Raw genomic sequence first — 23,923 nt, 5'->3', positions numbered from 1 at the left:
ATTACCCATTAGATGGGGGAAATCTGATTAATGAAATCTTATTTGCACTAATATGATTTCATAATTAATCTGAATGCACAAATCAATGGTTTTGATTTGTGTTTTATCTATTTTAGTACTATCTTTAGTACTGTTTTATCTATTTGTGTACTATCTATTTTAGTTCAGGGAAATATTCCAAAATTATTACTTAACTACTAAATTTAGAATAATGCTCGAGTTTCTTCCCTGTGAATTAATCTGGCAAATTTCCATAACCGATTTCAAAACTGACCAAAGAAATATTGGAGAAATGTCAGAAAATATGCCAAGATATTCTAGAGGAATAATGATGGAAAGGGTGTGATGAAAGAACTTGACACAAATTTATAACTTCAATGAATGAGAATACACAATAAAACAATTAACTAATAGACAATTCATGTTAAAGTGAGTTAGAGATATCAGAAAAGATATTGGCTGAAAAACTCTTCTGCTACCTTCATAATGAGCTGGCTTTCCTAGTAATAATAACAATAAAAAAAAAAAACTATCCATTTCACCAAAAGAATTAAGCTTTTTTCTTATCTTATGCTAAAACTGAAAAAGCCGATACAGAATGGATTTAAAATGTAAAAGAAAAAAAAAAAAAAAAAACTACCTGTTTCACCAATAAACAAATTATACTGTTATACAGTGAAAGAATACACGGTTTTCAATTTAATACGTAAGTAAAGGGTAAACAATATCCATGGTTAAAGTCTAACAATAGAGCTGGATTTTACACACATACAGCTTTCAACCTTTGATTTTCAAAAAGCTGAAGTTCGGGTAACTGGAAGCAGGAATGAAACAAGAGTAAAACAAGACAAGAGCAGCTTCCCAAACTGGACCTAGAGACTCCATTCCCAGATCATGTTAACAGGCCTGAAGACAGAAAACAGTGAGGTGAGTTCCCAAAATGTAGCCATAAATAGTTTAAGTGTTGGGCATTGAGGTTGTTCAATTCCTTTAAATTGTATCATTTCGATAATAAATTACTCAATCTACCACATGATATAACAGTGTGGGTCGCAAAGTGTTTTCTGGGGGATCGCCTTGGTTATTTTTAGTTGCAATTATTTTTAAAGGAAATTTCACCACGAAGGTTTTCAACACTTATTTATTTCAATATGGCATATGGCTACACTGCAATATTCTACCAGTGGTTGTAAAACTGATTTTTGATAAATGAAAGGAAGTGACTTAAGGTCCACCGCATCAGATACTTAAAAAATATTAAAGCCCGGTGTTCATACATATTAAACATTTTATATTATTTGCTACGGCAGACCTTTAATATTTTTTCAAATTTCCACCGCAGCGGACCTTGATTCACTCCCTAAAAATAAAATGTCACCAAGCTTGCCTTTGAGTTTTACTTCCATTTGCCTCTACGTATCTCTGCGAGGGTGGATTTTCAACGCATCTTCATATCAAAACAAAGCCAAGAAATAGAATGAATGTTGAGGATGACATGAGGTTGGCTTTAACAAACACTCAACTACAAATTTTGAAGCTGGTTGCTTAAGTTAATTAAATAATTTATGTTAGAATTATATTCTGAAAAATCTATTTTTTAATGTGTTTTCTTTACCCTATTAAAAACGCCTTTTTATGCAAATATGGTGGTGGGGGGGTTGCAGGTTACTTGGCTATTATAAAAGGGGGGGCCGCGACTCGAAAAAGGTTGGGAAATACTGGTGTAGAGACTATCTCTACACTGTTACAAATAAAAATAAGTATTAGTAATGGCCATATGATGCAAGAAAGCCCAAACTTATGCTGCACCAGCCAAAATAAATAAATAAATAAATAAATTTAAAAAAAAATATATATATATAATAATAATAAAATTAGATAAAATAAATAATAACAGAAAAGGAAATGGACAACCTATGGACTTCCCTCCTCCCTTAGATAACTATCCAGCTGACTTTTGAATTTCCTCAAACTGTCAGCTCTACCACCCATGGAATAACTTATTCCAGTAATATTTAACTCACTTGCTAAAATAAAATTTCCTGCAATCCAATCTAAACATCTCTCCCCGTAACTTGAATTTATGGTCCCTAGTTCTAGAATCATTCATAACCGTGAAAATTTCATCCTTATTCATTTTACTATTGCCTCTCAGAGCCTTAAACATCTCAATCAAGTCACCTCTAAGGTGCCTAGTTTCCAAGCTGTGTTCACTGCAACAGAAATTAAATTTCATTTCACTGAAAAGATACACATTTTATATTAAAATATAGCCATTGCAATGTTTACCAGTAGAGTATGATTTCAAACATTAGCTTACCTAGGATTTTCGGTCTGTGGATTTCTGTTGGGAACTAGCTGTTGAATATTAACTGCTTATGATTACTTTGAGAAAAGATATTATCATAACTTTGCCCCTCTTCAGAAATGCTGAGCCTAAGTTTTGTTCACAATAATGGCCTATTGTGTAAATTTGAATGTCAAGAGCACTCACCGAAAAGAAATAAAATCTGAACTCAGTTTTGCTACTAATAATTATTAAAATACCAAGAAATAATTTGTTATATTTCATGCCTCCTTGTGCACCTGTCAGTTCTGCAACTGAGGACCACTGTAATAGCATCTGGTAGGTTCTCACACTGACAGAACTGATGCTGACCATCCTTCTTTTAATTCTTCATCTTTAAAGAGAACAAGAAGAAATGGAAAATTGTCTACAAAATCAACTGAAACAATCAAGTTCTCAAATGGAAGTGGAAGAATTACAAAACTGTTGGTATAAAAAATTTGCACATCACATTCTTCAACCTATCTGGGAGTAATGACTTCAGTACATGGATGTCAAGTACACTGGAATGAAAAACTATGTTTAGATTTCCAAACATTGGCATAACAATGAAAAGAAACAAGCAAATTGCTTTGTTCAAGCCAGAAGAGAGGAATAAAAACAAATTTTCTGCATGGTTTAAAATATGCCTAGTGAAAAATAATGTTTCCATGGCCTGTTTAGAATTACTTTCACCAGGAGTTGAAATTCAGATGTTCTTTTCTCAAGTTCATTCATTTTTGTTCTTTCAAAACTTCATCTGGATCATGAACTAGTTTGGGAGTTGAGTCAGTGCCACCCAGTAGTATTTGCGTGTACTTTTCAATTTGGTAACCAAAAAGTGCTCACATCATTTTCTCACTACTTCTAAACTGTTCTTTTAACAGACTTATCAAAAGTTGCCAGTGTTCTACTAGTCTAGTCAAACAATTAACCAAAAAAATGGCCAACTTACACACCAATTTTTCAAATTCTTTAGTTCAATGACTTGCAATATTCATCCACTTGACAAGAATGCATGCAGCCCCCCCACTTCAACACATAAATTAAATCCATTCTTTTAATAACCTTGCTAGTCCAATTTTTAGGCCTACCATAACAGGAATATTATCAACACCACACGCCAGACAGTTCTTTAAAGGCACATGCTTTTGGGTTGTTCCGAAGATGTCCAATGTTGTACCATCCAGTCACCTTCTAAGGCTGACATTAAGAGCAAGTTGCTTTCGATTTTACAATAATTTTTATTATGAAAGATCGACACGGCAGGATATATCTTTGAATCACTTTGATTACTGCCATCTGTTTTCTCTCCCTATCATGTATAATATCATGACTACTATTTGCTGTTCTTCTTACACAACAGTATTTTTTTGCTTTTTCATTCTCGAAAAACATTTCTAAACCATGGCTGCATTATTAGTACACCTGGGAGAAAGAGTATGTGTTGTAGTGTCAGTTTTCTCTTGACACCTTTAACCTGATTTCTGTTAAGTAGTAACTGAAATTACCATATCCTTGTTATCCTGAATGCCTTTCAAAATCTTATTTTATTAACCTATAGTTTCAGCTAAGGAGTAAGAACGAATTAAATGTCATTTAATTCGTTTATAGTTTTTCACTATAACTGTGCAATAGAGATTTGTCTTAAAAGCCACAGTTGTAATCAAGGAACAGCTATTTCGGTTCAGCACTTACGGGTCCAAAGGGTTATTAAAAATCTTATAAACATCGGAAGATTCCACTCAGGTCAGAATGTGAACAAAAGGGATAAGAGAAGGGGTAAGAAACTGATTCTTACATGAATAAATATCTGAAATACCTCTCAGCCTATGTAAGGTCTGTGCAGATGTATGCTATAGCTTTACATTTACCTAAAAAGGAGATAACTAGTTACCCCTTTGACTAAAATTCCATCATGTGCCGACCGAGTGTTTGAAGGCTTGGATCTCTTTCTACGACCCAATGAGAAGTAAGTGTTAAAAACGGGTCCTTGGGGATTTCAGGAAGAGAAGAAGGGAGTAGAGGAGCGAGTGTGAGGAGTAGACAAGACCTAGAGTTTCGACAAGGAGATCCAGGGAGCCCCATCCTAAGCAAGATTCGCTTTCTGATGAGACAGTGCCCAGAGTCATTTTAACTGATGGAGGAATCGAAGATTGCTCGCTGATTGGGATAGCACCCATCAAAAACTGGTAAGTGAAAATGTTTTTTCATGAGTATGAAAGCCAATGTCTGTGAGAATAATAATGATAAAATGGTTCCTTTCTATTAAATAAAAGCATTTGTATGTTAAGTGTAAAACACATAAATATGTCTCAAGATTTCATGTTTGCATTGATCAAATACATTAGATATGAAGTTATCATATAAAAGTGTTTGCATTAAAGCAAATTTGTATGTGTATTTTCATGAGTATGAAAGCCAATGTCTGTGAGAATAATAATGATAAAATGGTTCCTTTCTATTAAATAAAAGCATTTGTATGTTAAGTGTAAAACATATAAATATGTCTCAAGATTTCATTTTTGCATTGATCAAATACATTAGATATGAAGTTATCATATAAAAGTGTTTGCATTAAAGCAAATTTGTATGTGTATTTTCATGAGTATGAAAGCCAATGTCTGTGAGAATAATAATGATAAAATGGTTCCTTTCTATTAAATAAAAGCATTTGTATGTTAAGTGTAAAACATATAAATATGTCTCAAGATTTCATGTTTGCATTGATCAAATACATTAGATATAAAGTTATCATATAAAAGCGCTAACATTAAAGCAAATGTGGCAATGGAAAACTTAACTGATAAAAATATTAATGATTAAATTAATGGTAACTGCCTGTATGTAATATGGACATGTAATGGGAAGAGTTTACATTTTCAATTTGATGTGTTTCTTAATATTTTGTGAAGCTAGTATATATATTGTGTTCCTTATATTTAGTATTCTTATAACTTGGTAAATAAGACAAAGGATTAGATGGCTAATGGCATTAAGCTGAAAGAATAATGATAATTATTTTGGAGGAGAGTATTAAAGTATAGACAGAAACGGATTATTATTATCATAGATCACTTTGATATCTTACACTCATGAAGTATCATATTATGGCAATGGTCAGGCCACGCCTTGAGTATTGCGTACAGGTCTGGAGGCCTCATTTTAGGAAGGATGTAGATTTGCTTGAGCGTGTACAGAGAAGGGCAACAAGATTGGTGAGGGGAATGAAGGGATCCTCTTACCTAGAGAGGCTTAAGTTCTGCAAATTGCAGTGGCTGGAGACTAGGCACCTGCGCAGTGATCTGATTGAGATGTATAAGGCCTTGAATGGGTTGAGCACGCAGAATTCTGATGGGATCCTTCCACTTGTTCAGATTATGAACCTAAGGGAGCATAAATTCAAATTAAGAAAAGACAGATGTAAAATAGATGTTCAGAAATTTGCCTTTAGCCAGCGGGTGGTTAATTGCTAGAACAAACTTCCATCTGTCGTTGTTGAAGTTGATAGGTCAAATAAATTTAAGGAGGAACTGGACGGGCATTTGGAGGGAATGGTGTGATTTTTTTTTTTTTTTGGCTGATGCTGCATAAGCTCATACACTTGCTTTCTTGCAACACATGCCACTACTACTACTACTATGCTTATAGTAATCATATATGTTGAAAATGTGGAGTATGATCTTCCTGTTAATAAATGATGTTACGTTTTTTAAAAGTTATTTCTTTTTTTCTGCCAAAATCTCTCATTCACCCAGAAAGCAATAGAATTACTATTAAAAGGTAATTAAAGGAGTTTTGCGGCACTGAGTAAATTATTTGGATAATTACTCGATATTAATCACAACACGGGTCAAAGGTGCAATATTCGGAACTCAAAAACTCCTGAGTATCAAGAGCCTAGAGACCTTTTTGTCCTATTAAACCACTAGATAATTATAAGAGCAGAGTATCTGCAATTCTGTACAGACATAATAGGACGGAGTATATGATGAGGGCCTTGGCAATCAAGGCACCTCCGTAGCTAGGTGGGAAGGAGCAGCAGTGCGTAGCACATGCTTCTTGATTAGACCAGGGTTCGAGCCCGTCACCACCAAATATGGAAGATGCAGAAAGGTCAGGGTATGACCACCGCTTATCCCCGAGCAATATGGTCTTAGTTGCTAATGCTCCTAAAAATAGAAAAAAAACCAAACCAAACCAAACCTTGTCAATCAACTCACCCTGGAGTGATTGTGCAAAGCTCATGGGGTAAAATTTTTCTCAGTTTGGGCTGTGCTTGTTATCAGGAGAGACTGCTTCTACAGGAATGGGATACACTTAAATAGAAAGGGTGCAAGAGTGTTTGCTGATGCTATCGAGGCATGGTTGGGTGGGTTCGGAAAACTACCAATTTGGAGATATTCACATACTAAAAGGTTAATAGTAGCCGCAGGCAGAGGTGAAAGTGATTCTTGCACTGCTTCTGTTAGAATGAGCAGCAGCCTGGGGTTGGGGGATGCTGGGTGTAATCATGAAACAAATAAATACATGGGCTGTGTCAGGGTAACTAAGAATAAGAATAGATGCATGTATACTTATATGTACACCAATGCTAGAAGTATAGTAAATAAATTTGATGAATTTGGAGGAGGAGAGGTTATATTGTTCATTATAAAAAACAAAATCTAAGTAAGTGCATCCAGTTGACATAGATGGACAGTGCAATGTTGAGCCAGTTTGGTGTAACTTAAACACCGGGAAAGCAAAAATGAGAATAGGAGTGTGTTATAGGCCTAATGACTCTAATGTGTACAACGAACAATTGTACAGAGAATGGGCCAGTAAATTAGATTGTGTTATAATGGGGGATTTTAACTTCCCAGATATTGACTGAAACTTATGGGTTGGTCACTCGCGCACTATCAGTATTTTTGTGGATTTTGCAGCAGCATGTTCGAGAGGCAACCAGAGAGGGTAATACTCTTGATCTGGTTCTCGGCAGTGATTATTCATGTATAAAGAATTTGCAGATAAAGGAACCACTAAGTGGCAGTGATCACAGTGTACTGATGTGGGATTTACTTAAAGATATAATTACCATCAGGGGTAAAGGGAAGGGTTTTTACTTCCGTAAAGGTGACTACAGTGACCTTAGACAGTTTTTAAATTCTGTACAGTGGGACCAACTGATGATGTCACCAAAATAAAATTCTAAATAGGAAGCTTCCAAAGAATTAATCTTGGAAGCTACTGGGCTTTTCATACCGATTAAGAAATATTGTTAAAGGTTTAGGACTAAATGGATGTCAGATGAACTAATGAGATTCATGGCAGAGAAGAAAAATGCATGGGATGCATATAAATTATCATGTAACACAGAAGCCTATGGCAGATATAGGCTAGTCTCTAATCAAGTCACAAAGGAGGTTAGGTAAGCAAAGGCAGATGACGAGAATTCTTTGGCAAAGGATGCTAAGAAAAAACAGCAAGGACTTCTTTACTTATATAAACTCTAGAAGGAAGAGGATTGGTCCACTTCATATCAATGGTTCAACTGTTGATTATCATGCTCAGATAACTGATAATGTGAATGAGTATTTTGCATCTACATTCACACATGAGGAGTTATTAAGGGAGGACAACGCCAGAAGTTTATCAAACTGTAACATGGTACTTATTGATTTTGTAATAACTGAGAGCAAACTGGAGGAAAAAATTGTTGAAGTTAAACATAAGAAAGGCACCTGGGATGGATGGTATCTATCTAGTTATATTAAAAGAGGCATCAAAGGAAGTAAACAAACCCTTAGCCATAATTATGAGAGCACCTTGGACTCAGGGGAGGTCCCCATGGACTGGAGATGTGAAAATGTATCCCCAATTCACAAAGGGGGAATCTAAGGGTGACATGGGTAATTATAGACCAATTAGTTGAACTTCTCTTGCAGGGAAAATAATGGAGTCACTGGTTAAAGATGCATTGCAGGATCATCTAGACAAAATTGCTCTAATAATTCGGAGCAAATAACTCAAAATAATTCAGACACAGCATGGGTTTGTTAAGGGAAAGTCTTGTCTGGCAAATCTGATAGTATAATATGATGTGGTTACAAAGAAACTGGAGGCAAAAAATAATTTTAATATTATATATATATGGATTTCAGGAAAGCTTTTGACACTGTTGCACGTGGAAGGCTACTGTAAAAATTGGAGCAGTATGGTATTAAGGGCAAGTTGCTACAATGGATAAAAGGATGGTTGAGTGGGAGAAGACAGAGGGTGGCAATCAATGGTTGGTTGTTGGGTTTTATTGGCGCATTAGCAACTAAGGCTATAATGCGTCGGTAAGCAATGGGTGCTGCTCTTCGTGGACTAATGTTATTAGTGGAGTCCCACAGGGTTCGGTGTTGAGCGCACTGTTGTTTTGTATATTTATCAATGATATTGATGAAGTTACATCAGGCTTAATGTTGAAGTTTGCAGATGATACAAAGGTTGGCAGGGTTGTTAATGACAGTAATGTCAGTGTGCTACTGCAACAGGATCTAGAAAATCTGAGCGGAAAGGCTGACAAGTGGCAACTGAAGTTTAAAATTCACAAATGCAAAGCACTGCATATGGATAGCAGTAACTCAAGAGAAATGTACCAACTGTGTGGTACTACACTCAGGGAATTAGAGAATGAAAAAGACCTGGTGGGTAATTGTGCAGTCAGATATGAAGTTTTCTGAACAATGCAGATGCTACCAGAGCTGGTTATGTAGTATTGTTAATGATATACAGAAATTCTGATAGTAGGGAAAAGGAGGTGATTATCCCTTTGTGTAAGGCAATGGTCAGGCCACATTTTAGGAAGGATGTAGAGTTGCTTGAGCATGAGAAGGGCAACAAGATTGGTGAGGGGTGCAAGGAGGTCCTCTCACCAAGAAAGGCTTAAGTTCTGTAAATTGAAGCATCTGGAGACTAGGCACCGGTGAGGTTTTTTTTTTTTTTTTTTTTTTATGGAAACCCCAAACACAACAGGTATTAGAACCTATAGTACTTAGTAACATGCTTGGGTTGGAAGTTGAGAAGATATTTGTTGACATTAGACTTGAACTTCTGTAGACTGTAATTTTCAGGAAATACGTATAAAGGAAGGTTGTTCCAGAAAACAGCAGTTGAATGAATAAACGAGCAAGATGAAAAGTTGCTTCTGTGAGTTTGAAGTTGGACGGTAAATGGATGTTGGCTGGTGGTGGAACGTGTTCGGATTGTTTTGAAAGAGAGAGACCGAGAACTATAGAAGCCAATTCAGAAGAACAGTGCCCATGGAACTATCTGAACAAAAGGCATCAGGCAGAAACAGTACATCTATGAGACAGTGAGTGGAGAGACTGTTAGAAAGGAGTCATTTCATTAATTAACCTAACTGTACTCTTCAGAATGGGATCTAGAAGCCTGAGAGAGGTTTTGGGGGCACCACCCCAGATGTGGGAACAATATTCCATGGCAGGGCGGATTTGCGATTTATACAGAGTGAGCAGCTGTTTGGAAGAAAAGTAGCGCCGAGAGCGAAAGAGAAAACCAAGTTTTTTTAGATGCAGAGGAAGTAATATTTGTAATGTGCTAGTGCCAAGAGAGATTAGAAGTCAGGGTAATCCCCAAAAGAGATAAATCATTTTACCTAGAAATCAGAGTGTCACCAAAGATAAGGATAGGAGCAGAAGAATCCTTTTTGTGAGATATAAGACAAGAATGAGTTTTAGAAGGATTGAAATCAACTAAGTTGTCTTTGCCCCACTGGAAAATTACCTGGAGATCGGCATTTAAGGAATTGGTAGCAGATATTCTAGAAGTTGAAGCTGATTGAGCAGGACAAGGATTCTCAAAATGGAAATTGGAAGGCAATTTGCTATCATCGGCAAAACTATGGATAGGATTTCCAGTCAATGGAAGACAAGAGGAAAAGAATGGGGAAAAGAACTGAACCTTGGGGGACACCAGCATTAGTGGAGAAATTAGATGACAGAGAGCCATCTACCATCACCCTCAGTGAGCAATCAGAGAGAAAACTGGATAACCAATTACAAAAAACAGTTGGCAAACCATAAGATGGAAGTTTGTTGAGAAAACCTTTATGCCAAACACGATCAAAAGCCTTTGAGATGTCAAGAGCAACTACTTGTGTTTCACGGAACCTTTACATTGAATTAGTCCATAAACGGGTAACACAAGCCAGAATATCAACAGTGGATCGACACTGACAGAATCCATACTGGCGATCATTGATCAGATGGAAGGTTTCTAGGTAGTTCAAGAGTTGGCAGTTAATTGATTCCTCCATTACTTTAGAAAGAGTAGAAGTAATTGCAATAGGACGATAATTGGATGGGAGGGATTTGTCACCCTTTTTAGGAACTGACTGGATATGAGCAAATTTCCAAGTAGAAGGAAAAACACCTTTGGAATAAGAAAGTGAAAAAGGCAGCAAAGAGCAGGAGTAAGTTCAGGAGCACAGGTTTTGAGAACAGGTGGAGAAATACCATCAGGACCTGGAGCTTTCTTGGCATCAAGATTCATCAAAATCCTTTTGACGGAAGACCACAGGAGGCATTGAATGGAGCGTGTTTGGAATGGTGCGAGGTGTTTTACCAAAATCATTAATACGTGAGTTGGAAGAAAAATGGGATGCTAGCAGGTTAGCTTTATCCTTGGCTGAAGTGACAACAGAACCATCTGGTTTTAACAGAGGTGGGAGCAGAAATGGGCAAAAATTGCAGCCAATAGCTCTGGCAAGAGATCAGAATGATCAGCTACCATTAAGGCAAGAAGCAAGTTTTCTCCTCTTAGCCTGTTTAAAATGTAGTTTGGACTGATTAATAACTGTTTTACAATTGCTGCGAGCTTTGGTGTAGGCAGAAAATGAAACTTAAGAATTGCAAACAAGCCAATTACGATATGCAACGTTCTTCTCTTGAACAGCCTTAGCACATTTATTGGAAAACCAAGGTTTAGATTAATGACGAGATTTTAAAGTGGAGTGTGGGATAAAGGATTCCATTCCTGCAAGAATAATTTCACTGACACGATCTGAGCAAACGTTGACATCAGAAGTTTTGAAACAGTAATCCGACCAAGGAAAAGAAATCTCGCAGGTTATCCCATCTTGTATTCTTATAATGCTTAACAATACGAGGTTGGGAATAGCCGTGAGATAAAGGCTCCATTGGAGACGAGACAATCACCAAGTTGTGATCTGAGGTGTCTAAAGGACCACTCACTTCGACTGTGTACTGAGAAGGGTTGTTTGTGAGAAAAAGATCAAGCGTGTTGGCTGTATGGTTAGGACTGTCTTGTATTCTTGTAGGTAAATGAACAATCTGTGCAAGGCCATTAGTAATTGCAAAAGTCTCAGCATCTTTTGACCAGCTAGGTCGATTTGACTAGAAAATGGAAGCCAGCTGGAGTTGTGAACATTAATGATCTGAGGTGTCTAAAGGACCACTCACTTCGACTGTGTACTGAGAAGGGTTGTTTGTGAGAAAAAGATCAAGCGTGTTGGCTGTATGGTTAGGACTGTCTTGTATTCTTGTAGGTAAATGAACAATCTGTGCAAGGCCATTAGTAATTGCAAAAGTCTCAGCATCTTTTGACCAGCTAGGTCGATTTGACTAGAAAATGGAAGCCAGCTGGAGTTGTGAACATTAAAATCGCCAAGGAAGATTACCTCAAAAGAGATAAATCATTTTACCTAGAAATCAGAGTGGAGAAAGTCAAGTTGCAAAGAGAGGAAGTGAAAGAGCTCCAAATGATTAGTGGAGTTGGAAGAACGGTAGAGACAAGAGATGAATTTGACACAATGAGGTGGAGAGATCTTAAGCCAGAGAAGATCAAAAAGAGGAGATTCCAAATTACCAAGTCTCTGACAAGGAACATCGGAACGGACATATACACAAGTACCACCTTTGTGGCCAAAGGAATCATACAGTGAATAATTTGGGCAACTGAGATGAGCAGCAGTTGAATCAACCGATAACTGAGATTCTGTCAGAAAAAAGTACATGGGTTTTGGCAGACTGCAAGAGGAAATGGACATCGTTGAGATTAGAATTGAGACGACGTACATTTGTGAAATGAATTAGGAAGTGTTTGGGAGGTTTAGATCTTTTCGGAGATAAGCTTACTCTATTAGTTTGACAATTCATGGTTGTATTCAATGGTAAGAAAAAGTGGGAGGGGGACATGCTGTATGAAGTAATTAAATTTTTGGATATTGCGTTCACATGGTAAGAATATACCCAGATCTTTGACATTATGCGGTCTCAACAATGCCCCCCCCCCCCAAACACACTACTTGGACTCCCTCCAGTCACTATCTGGCAGAGTAGAACTAGCAAGATTATACACTAGCTGATCCGGAAGCCTCCTAAAGAGTTACCAATAGGTTCGGTCCAGTGTACTAACTAGCAGCTGGCCTGCAAACACTGTTTTAGAGCTGTACCTTGAAATGTAGAGAAGACTGGATCTTGCCATGATGTTCATCATAACCTCAAAAGTCATCAATCATACTGCATTATGGAAGGGGTGGGGAAAGGTTGACCGGAACTTAGCTCTGGAGACTAAACATGGGTTTCACCACTTCAAGCCTCCAATAAGCAAAGTGGTGGTATTGCACCGGTTGATGAGTCATCTACCACCTAGAGGTGATCTGATTGAGGTGCATGAGCCTTGAATGAATTGAGCTCACTGAATTTTGATGGGATTCTTCACTTGCTCAGAATACGAAACTGAGGGGGAATAAATTCAAATTGAGGGAAGACGGTTGTAGAATGTGCAGAAATTTGCTTTTAGCCTGCGGGTTGTTAATTGCTGGAACAAATTTCCATATGTGGTTGTGGAAGTTGATATCTTAAATAAATTCAAGGAGGAACTGACAAAACTTTGAGGGAATGGATGTGTTAAAGTGGTTTTTTTTTTTTGCTGATGCTACATAAGCCACTTGCTTTCTTGCATATTCTCCATTACTACACTACTATTACTACATAGAAAAACTATATTATTGCAAAAAGATGAAGGACTGAAATCAGAGAACATGTATTTTTTTTTTTTTTTTTATGAAAACCCCAAACATGAAAGGTATCAAAACCTATAGTACTTAGTACCGTGCATGGGTTAGAGGAGAAGTATGGGGGGAGGGGGATGCCAGAAACTTTGCTCTAGACACTAAACATGGGTTTCACCACTTTCCATTATAAATGCAGAGTTGGACCCTAAGCATATAATTAAACCATGATTTGAGGGATTCTATTGGAGGAGGAAATGTCTGGTCTGTTACATCATATAAACTAGACTATTCCTCTGGAGGAAAGCAGTTGCAAAAATGTAAGCATGGCACCTGGCAAGTACCAATGTTTTTCTCTACAAAAACCATGAAATGTTTCACTACATTTAGGAACATAGAAAAATTTTCAGATTTTTAATCATAAAAAATTGGAAAGCAAGGATGTTATTTTTGAGAGGCACCAGTAAGATCCCATGCCACCACTACAGAGTTAACATTTCAAATTTCAATCAACTATGAACTGAATTCAAATTAATACTTACAAAGGTAAAATTTTGGCTAAACTCTGCAAGTTCCAAGGAGCAATTCTTGTTAAAACCTCTGTTAAATTTAAATCTTATTCCTTGCTAAAAACGCACAGTGTTTCTGCCTATACTACTTCATTCTGCATATGTATCTCAACCCCTTCAATAACTGGTATTAGCAAGTGATTTTCTTGAAAATGAAAGTAAATCACATTCAATCAAATAAATATAAGAATAGTAAAATTAAACATACTTGCAAGCATGATCAGGCAAATCTTTTGTGTAATACTGATCTTCATCTTCCTCTTGAAATGTAAGTTCTCCTAATCCCTGTGTAGCAACTGATACATCTCGATCTAATCCATTTTGTAAAGGGATGTCTGGACCATTGAGCTAAAAAAAATTTTACTATTCCTTAGTAAAAAAAATACTGTGATATAAAAATTGAGCATTACAATTAATATACTTAATTTTTTTTTTAATACTAAACAATATAAAATCCCTTGTATTTACTACACACACACACACACACACACACACACACACACACATCCAAAGTGATAATGTTCAGGTCGGCACTTAAATTTTTTTTTTATGTCTTCAACACACACCAATCTGGGAATTTTATTTCAACAGTGTGTTGAAATAAAATTCCCAGGGGTGTGTGTGTGTGTTAAGGACTTAAAAAAAATGTATCGACCAGAACATTATCTCTTTTTGGATGCCTTTTGCTGACTCTTTACATAAACTTTTTGAAACGTGTAAAAAGTTCATTCATTCAGGTGATAACTACATTGAATAAAAACAGCCTTAATTGCTTCTGTCCATCTGTGCAGCAAAAATTTTTTACATATTTTGAATAGCCTTTCAACTGCATTCACCAGACTTTGAAGCACCTGTATGTAGAACACAGCATGACTCTCTCCCAGGTGCAAATTCTTTGTGAATCACACCCTATTTGTCAAAAATAAAAAACAAAACAAAACATGATCAGCACCATCATCTAAATACCTGGACATCTGTAAACAAATCTTTTTGGGCCTTGTTGATTTTGAAGTCCACTGCATGCTCTGACACTTCATCTCTGGATCATACTGAAACATCCAACGTTCATCTGCAGTAAGAACACGGTTGAGTAAATTAGGATTGTTTGGATAAGTCTGGACAAAGTCTTCACATGATGATCCTTCGTTGCTTCTGCTCATCTGTTTGGCAGGAGCAACAGAGACATAACTTTTGCACAGCTCTTCTCTTTCTCTAAATCTTCATGCAGATTTTTTATGAATCACTTCCTTATTCATATCCAACTCACCAGCATTCTGAGGGTTAAATGATTTTTTTTCAACTCTGTCCTAATTTTGAGAGGCTGACAGATGCCCACTTCTTGTGTCATCATGACCATCCTCGTGTCCATCTTTGAACCATTTATAAAATTCAAACAGTGGTATGACTTAATATTTCACCACTAGAAACAGTTTTTACTGCAGATTTTCCAAGTTTAAAGCAAAATTTGATATCTTTTCATCACACAACTGCAAAATGGAACATTAACACTATGAATGAAACTGGTTGTAACTTGCAACCTGTCAGCCTACTGCACAATCTGTGTACCACCATCTGCTGGAGGAAGTTTGAACTACAACAAACCACTTCCATTTATTTTCAAAACCATCAAACATTTCTGCAACAGCACCAGTCTGGTAACTTTACTGCCACAATGCATGTTTATTACATTTATTTTTGTACAGAATTTTAAGCATAAACAGAAAGGAAACTAAGCCCCTAATTATTTTTTTAGCTAATCACATAATAGTAATTTTAAAATTCTACTCAGAACAAACTAAAATACAAACTTCATTACTATAATATGTGTTCCAAATAACTTGGTGGGGAGAGGGACAGAATTAGGTCATTCTACTTGTGTGTCCACACATATAAGAAAATAGTGTGAAAATATACATAATAAAAATTGAAATATCATGAAACAGACAATGAGAAGAAAATATAAACTTGGAACAATAAAAACGACAGTATTGGGCTGAATTTAAAATATGGTATTAAATTAATTTGTGGAAAGGAAATATTTTTTTCTATCACAAAAATTAAGTATAATTATATTACACAGGTTAGGTCCAGAAATTTCCATCTGCAAAATTTGGGCATTATGATGAGAGAGAGAAACTGTATCATACTTAAAAACCTTCCTATGCATAGCCCATTCAGTTGCAGTACGATAGAGCCATTGTAGGTAATTATACATGAACACTGGAAACCTGTCATGCATCCTAAAATTGTTTCCCTGACATGGCAATGAAATGGTGCATGTTGCTTTGCAATATGATTAAGGATTTATTACTGATGCAGAAAGGATCATCAAGGGTAGTTTCCATTCAAAATTATTAATCTCTTGGATTGCCCACATTGTACACAGCTTTGTTTTGTCGTGCAATAGTAGTACTGTACTCTACATTCCAATAGTCTCATAAATTCTTTCAGAAGTGCAAGCCATGATACAGCTTTCATGGTAAGTACAGGAATTTGAAAAGGCATAAGAATGCCAATAAGTCTTAAAAAACAGCCACCATTACTTTCCCTGCTGAGGGAAAGTAATGCAAATTTGAATTTGGACTCAGAGTTAGATCTGCATTTTTCTTAGCAATGCTAAGAATAGTTGGTTGTTTCGAAAATTATTAGGAAAAACTGGCTGTGATTTATTTTAGTTCGTTGGTAGAATCAGTAAAAAGAAGACTGATTTTTAAGAACCTGCAGTCAGAGCTGTGTTAACATGCTGCCAGGCAGCAGCTCTAAGGAAGGCAAAAAAATTATTAACTTGCACATTCACTCATGTGATCAAGACTTCAACACTGCCCATGTCTGAAGTAGCAATTTTGCTTATATATTTAGTTTGCTTTAGGAGAGCACTAATATGTCACCATTCCTATGAACACTTCCTTTTAATGCATTTTACTTAATGGGGAGAAAATGAAATATGATATTCTATTTTATCAATAACAATTATTTATTTTAGACACAAAACCAGCAACAATATGTCAATAAGCAGTACATGAACCAGTGAATCATACAGTTTGTATCAATGATTATTAAGATGTCCTTGCACTTGGATAATGTTTGATGTAAAATTTATGCATGTTGCTATTTATTAAGAAAATATTCATTGCCACGTTACATTAACAATAATTTATAATTTTTAACAAAATTATAAATTATTAATTTAGTTAGATGAATATTTACATATATGCCATTTGGAAAAATATCATTTTGTGAAAAAATGGGATGAAACAGAAACCTGAAAAATGTTTGTGGAGAAAATGAGACAGACATTATGCCCAAAATTGGGACAATGTCAGAAAAATGGGAAATATGGTCATCCTAGTGAAGCCAGAGAAGATGACACACAGTATAACTTTAAAACTGTTTATTCAACAAATGACTTTTAACAATTTAATTTTCACACTAAATGATTTTATTAAAGAAATATTAAAATATTGATTTTCAACAAAATTAAATATAAAGCATCTCTAATAGTTTGTGCAATATATTCAGCATGAATTATATAAAATAATTTTTACTGTTAAAATAAAATTTTTTATTGTAAAAATAATTTTTTTTAGTTTTCAATTCAATTAAAAAGTATTAAATTATTATTTTTTTTACAATAACAAAACAGCATCCCATAAGTGTCTGTAAAATTGATGGCACAACTGATGGAAGGTTAAAAATGACAGCCCTATTCTATCTTTTAGGAATCTCATGAAATAAGATATAGTGTGCTGACTACCATTTCCTGCTAGGCACATAAACGTGTGTCGGTTGGTACAACAAAAGTGCATTCAGTCAAAGGTGTTGGTGAGCAAATTTTGGATGAAAATTGGGCTGTCCAACCAAAAAAAGAGCAGTTAGCAACAATAGTTCCAGCATGTACATTAACATCTTTTACATGATTGAGTCAGATACTTTGCTAAAATCCAAATAAAAAAATGTCAAAATTATATTCTACATCCAGCTCATGGAGCGACAGAGTCACTACAAGTTGGATGCAGGGAAGAGAGCACTTGTCAACTCTGTCAGAATAGTTAACCAAGTTAGTTAAACATGATTTTTCCCTTTAAAAAAACCATACTTTCATTCGGAATTCCACTGGACAATACAGGGGTATATAAATACTCCTGTATTGTCCTCTTGATCACTGCTTCCACAACTTTCTCTACCATTTAAATTAGGCTGACTGGGCTGCAGTTACTTGCTTTGCTCACAGAACATAACCTTAATACAATGATGATATTCTGTCACTTTTCCAATCCAAAGGAATCTCTCCCAAGTGCAGTAATATCCGCAATAATTAATCAATGGTTTGATACACTTTCTCATCACATGCTTCAAGATTACTGGGTATACATGGCATGAACTCCAGGGGGCTTTACCTACCTTTAGGTTTAACAGTTTCTAATAAATAACCTTCGGGAACTTCAATTTCGCTAATTTCATACTGTTCAGTTTTACTCACACAGTTTCTCCTCGTGGATTCCCCCCCCAGTAAAGACTGATGAAGTACTTGTTTAATTCATCATCCGGATTACCTAAGATCCCCTCCTATTACACAAGGGTCTGATATGATTCATTCTTTTCTTTTTTTATCTTCATATATAGAAAAACTACTTATCTAGTGCACTGTCCTCTTAGCCAGTGGTTCCCATCATTAGTCTTTGACAGCCTATCCTTTTCTGTGCTACTATTACAGATCCACTTATAGCTATTATAGGCTTCATCATCTTTCATTGCTTTGTAACTTTCCCATTCTTTTTTTTTTTTTTTTACCAGCTCCATTAAACTGACTAGCTCATTATTCACCCATCTTGGCATCCACTTCATGCTATATTATTTTTTTTATAATCATATACTGTATACGAATAATAAAAAACATATATACAAGGTGTCACAGAAGTCTGTAGTGATATGAACTATTGTGACATGCTTTTAAGCCAGGGTATGAAAAAATATTATTAAAAATAAATAATTTAATGAATTACTTATTCAATGTAATTAATTTCAGGTGAATCAGAGGTGTAGTTAAGGATTTATAGATACAGTATAAGAAGTTGAACCCAAAAGTAGCCCAACACTTAGTGAAGGCATTTCTTCTAACCTATGAGTACACTTTTGCAACACCATATATATATATATATATTCTTGGCTTCTGCTTTAAAGATATTCCATGTACAATTTTAATATATTTGTCCTCCGGTGATACCTTTCCACTTAACAGATACCACATATACCTTAAACTGTCAAAGCTCCTTTTCTGAAATTAAAACCTATGCCTTTACCTCCAACAACCGAAATCTATCTCCTTGTCGTTCAACTTGGAAATCACTTCTGCTAATGATTCCTATACTGTCAATCTGATTTGTGGGCAATAAGGTCAAGGATATTCTTGCCCTTAGTACTTTCCATAAAGTGCTGATACAAATAACAATAATTTAATTGAAATAAAAATTCATAATAAGGCATTCACCCAATCCATCTGTATTTAGAGGGCATCATCATACCCCTTTACAATCTTCTGGTCTGTAACCACTCTCATTTTAACTTGCTGTATCTCAACACTACACAGATTCTATACTGGGAAAACTTTTTTTTTTTGAGTGCTCAAGCTGCTTTTGGTAAGAAGCTTATAACACGAAGTTTAAAAAAAGGATTTTTATAATTTATTTTCATAACTAGTGCCACCTATATGCATTTAAAGTAAAATAACTTAATCAAAAAACAGATTTTTATATTCTTAAAAAAAATTTTAACCGATTTTATTTATCACAAAAATCCATTTATTGAAAGGTGGCCACAAAGAGCTACCTTATTCCATTTTCCCCCCTCAACTTGGTATAAACATTTGTTTTCAAAAAAAAAAAAAAAAATTATAACCTATGTGAGTCACTTGTTTATCATATAAATGCAACTTTAGATAGAAAATTATACTGCAGCCATTAATAGAGATGAGATTTCATTCTAATTTTTACCAGTTAATGTAACTATGCATTATAAAACAAAATGCCTTAATCACAAAAGAAATAGTTATTCAAATTTTTTATTTCTTAACCTAAGTATTATTAATTCTATGAAGATGAACTAAAAAGTAATTCTGCTAATTGTATAAATTTGTAGGAACAGGTAAATCGAAAATAAAAAACATACATGTAGATAAAAAGTTGTCATTAATTCCATACATCATTTTAATATTTTTATATTAAAATATGTATATAGTTTTTAATATATCTCACACTTGACTAGATACATTTCTTCCAGCATTCAAGTGAAAATCTTTTGGTCAAGAGCTAATCTTCATCTACAAAGAAGTTAAAGCAAGTCGTGGTTATTTTAACCTATCATAGAGTTTATGAGCTTTCATAGCACAATCAACCACAAATTTAAATGCTTACACATTGACAATTTTGAATTTCTTGTTAAAATTTATTCAGTGGTTAGGAGTTCATAGAAGCAATGGCCAAAAAAATAAATAACCCTAAGTGGTTTTAACCCATTAGTGTCAGCTTTCTAGCACAATCAAGAGGAGCATTCAAGCTTTTGCAGCAAGATAAGAAGGAACTCTACATGATCTCACATTTCCAGGTAGCTACAAAATTAACAGCAGTATTTTTTTTTCTCATGAAAACCACAAACATGACAGAAAAATTCTTTTTGTGGGATAAAAGACAGGACTGAGTTTTAGAAAGATAGAAATTAACTAAGTTATCATGGCACTGGAGAATTACCTGGAGATCAGCATTTCGATAACTGGTAGTTGATATTTGAGAAATTGAAGCTGTCTGTGCAGGGAATGGTTTCTGACACTAATAATAATCAAATTCTTTAATAGGTTGAATCGTATACATTTGTGATTCCATGCACAGATAACCAGAGGAATCTTACAAAACATTAACTATACAAGTGACCTATACAAGCACAGAAATACAAAGTTTAGCTAAAAAATAACCATTAAAAACAAAATATCAGAATAGAAAATACAAATTAAATATAACATAAAATGACATCAGCATACTAGGCACTTGTACACCTGTCCTTTACATACAGTAAGATAGGCCAAGATGTCATCTTGATATGACTTGTCAATAGACCAAGGTCAATGTTGATGTTCAGTGAGTTGTGTGCAAAGTCCCATCTGGGAAGTGTCTATTGAAACTCTGTCCCCTCTGGAGCATGCAGATTTGGATGTCATGTAGATCAAGTTGGCCCACTTCAGCACCCAAAATTCTAGACCCCCCATAGTTTTTTGAGGCTGGTGGGAGGTGCAGCAGACCAAACTTCCACGGCATAAGAGAGAATGCTGCTGAAGTGCGTTTCGAGGTATTTCCTGATTATTTGTTTATTGTGAGTTCTACACAAATCTATTTTCATTCCCCAGAAAACCCGTAAGGATTTGGAATACCGAGCTTGGATTTGTTGTTTATAGGCGAGGTTCGCATCAAGGATTACTCCTAAGAATTTGACACTGTCAGTGGGAGTCAGAACCTTTCCTGCTAATTCTAGAAGTAAGGTATCAGTGGACATCATCCGACTTGGAGAAAAGATGAGTGGGCTTGACTTATCGGGATTCACCGACAGATTAAAAAATTTGGCATACTCACAGAATGTCTTAAGGTAGCTGTTTACAGTTTCTGAAGAGGTTTGTCTTGCTTGCCTGGCATTTGCATGGAAAGTAACAGACAATATTATAAGCAAACGACAAGAATGCTGGAACTTGATCCATAAGTGATTTGTAATGCCATGTGCTGTCATCAGCAAAACTACGAATAACATTTCCAGTCAATGGAAGAAGGTCATTAATATACAAGAGGAAAAACAGTGGGAGAGGAGGTTTGTGTTGGAGGAAGGAAGAACTGAACTTAGGGGAACACCACCATCAGTGGAGAAGTTTTTTTTTTTTTTTTTTTTTTATGAAAACCCCAAACACGAAAGGTATCAAAACCTATAGTACTTAGTACCGTGCATGGGTTGAAGGAGAAGTATGGGGGAAGGGGAATGCCGGAAACTTTGCTCTAGGGACTAAACATGGGTTTCACCACTTCAAGCCTCCAATAAGCAAAGTGGTGGTATTTCACCGGTTGATGAAAGTCATCTACCCCAATTACAAAAAACAGTTGGCAAACCACAATCAAAAGCTTTTGAAAAGTCAAGAACTACTTGAGTTGAAAAAGTTTGATGGGTTTCACCAAACATTTCCACCGAATTTGTACATAGATAGGTAACATAAGCCAGTATATCACCGGTGGATTGACATTTTCAGAATCCATACTGGAAATCATTAATCAGATGGAAGTTTTCTATATAGTTCAGGAGTTAGCAGTTGATGGATTTCCCCATTACTTCAGAAAGAGGAGAAGTAAGTGCAATGGGATGATAAATTACCATGACTCATCTGACCGTGCAGTAGTCCCAGTGCATAAACAGAAAATTTATTCATTTAATTGGGTGGGAGGGATTTGTCACCCTTTTTAGGAACTGGCAGGATATGTGCAAATTTCCAAGCAGAAGTTGTTGTTGTTGTTGAGTTTTTAGGAGCATTAGCAACTAAGGCCATATTGCTCCGGGGATATGCGGTGGTTATTCCCTGACCTTTCCGCATTCTCCGTATTTGGTGGTCACGGGCTCGAACCCCGGTCTAATCAAGGAGCGTGTGCTACGCACTGCTGCTTCTGCCCACCTGGCTACGGAGGCGCCCCAAGCAGAAGTGAAAACACCAGCAGAATAAGGAAGTGTGAGATGACACAGAACAGGAGTAAACTCAGAAGCATAGGTTTTGAGAACAAGTGAAGAAATAGATCCAAGACTTGGCACCACAGGGGTATTAAATGGGATGGAATAGGAATGGTAGGAGGTGGTTTATCAAGATCATCAATACACAAGTCAGAATAAAAGTAGGATGCTAACAAGTCAGCTTTATCTTTAGTTGAGGGGCAAATAGAACCATCTGGTTTTGACAGAGGAGGGAGTAGAGATGGGCAAAAGTTTAGGCTAATTGCTTTGGCAAGAGACCAGAATAAATGACTACCATCTATCTGGAAAGGAAGCAAATTTTCAATGTTTAGTCTATTTAAAATCAAATTTGGGCTGATTAATACTGCTTTAGAAATGTTGCCAGCTTTGGTGTCAGCAGAAAATGAACCTAGATATTTGGATACAAGCCAGTTGCAATATGGAATATTCTCATCTTGAACAGCCTTAGCACATTTATTGGAAAACCAAAGTGTAAATAGAGGACAAGATTTAAGATGGTAATTTCACTGACAGGATCTGAGCAAACACTGACATCAGAAGATATAAAACAGTAATCTAACAAAGTTAAAGAAAAAATTAAATCTTACAGATCATACCTTTACATTCTTGTAATGTCAATCAACACCATATTGAGAATGGCTACATGGGAAAGGCTCCACTGGAGAAAAGCCCATCACCTAGTTGTGATCTGAGGTGGCTAGAGGAACCACCTAGACCATATACTTGGAGTTTTTTTTTTTTTCGTGTGTGTGAAAAGAAGATCAAGATGTTGGCTGTTTGTTGAGGATTGTTTGGTATTTGGGTAGTAAATGAACAATCTGTACATGGTCATTAGTAATTGCAAAGGCCTCAGGAAGGCAAGGCTTTTGCAATTACTTTCAATCAGATGGTTCCATGCAACTAGTAAATGGAAGCCAGTTGGGGTTGTGAACATTAAAATCACCAAGGAAAATAGGACTAGAGAAAGTCAGAGTTCCAAGTGATTAGTGAAGTTTGTTTTTGTTGTTTTTTTGGTTTTTAGGAGCATTAGCAACTAAGGCCATATTGCTCTGGGGATATGCGGTGGTCATTCCCTGACCTTTCCGCATCCTCCATATCTGGTGGGCACGGGCTTGAAGCCCGGTCTAATCAAGAAGCACGTGCTACACACTGCTGCTCCTGCCCACCTGGCTACGGAGGTGCCTGATTAGTGAAGGTGATAGAGGTAACAGATAAATTTGACAGAATGAACAGAGA

At 35.9% G+C, this 23,923-nt stretch overlaps 1 protein-coding gene across 1 annotated transcript in view; it reads right to left on the bottom strand.

Moving 5' to 3' along the window:
- Positions 1-23,923, bottom strand: part of Upf1 (Upf1 RNA helicase) — a 294,032-nt gene that overhangs the window by 254,382 nt on the left and 15,727 nt on the right. Inside the window, exon 2 of the mRNA XM_090376241.1 lies at positions 14,130-14,269. Coding sequence (XP_090232367.1) covers positions 14,130-14,269 — 140 coding nt within the window. The remainder of the gene's footprint in view (positions 1-14,129; positions 14,270-23,923) is intronic.

This window comes from Mastigoproctus giganteus, chromosome 1, assembly GCF_048544385.1.
Source record: "Mastigoproctus giganteus isolate SK-2022 chromosome 1, ASM4854438v1, whole genome shotgun sequence".
Lineage (NCBI taxonomy): Eukaryota > Metazoa > Arthropoda > Arachnida > Uropygi > Thelyphonidae > Mastigoproctus > Mastigoproctus giganteus.
Note: the sequence above shows the minus strand (reverse complement) of the source record. Positions and strands in the feature narration are given on the sequence as shown.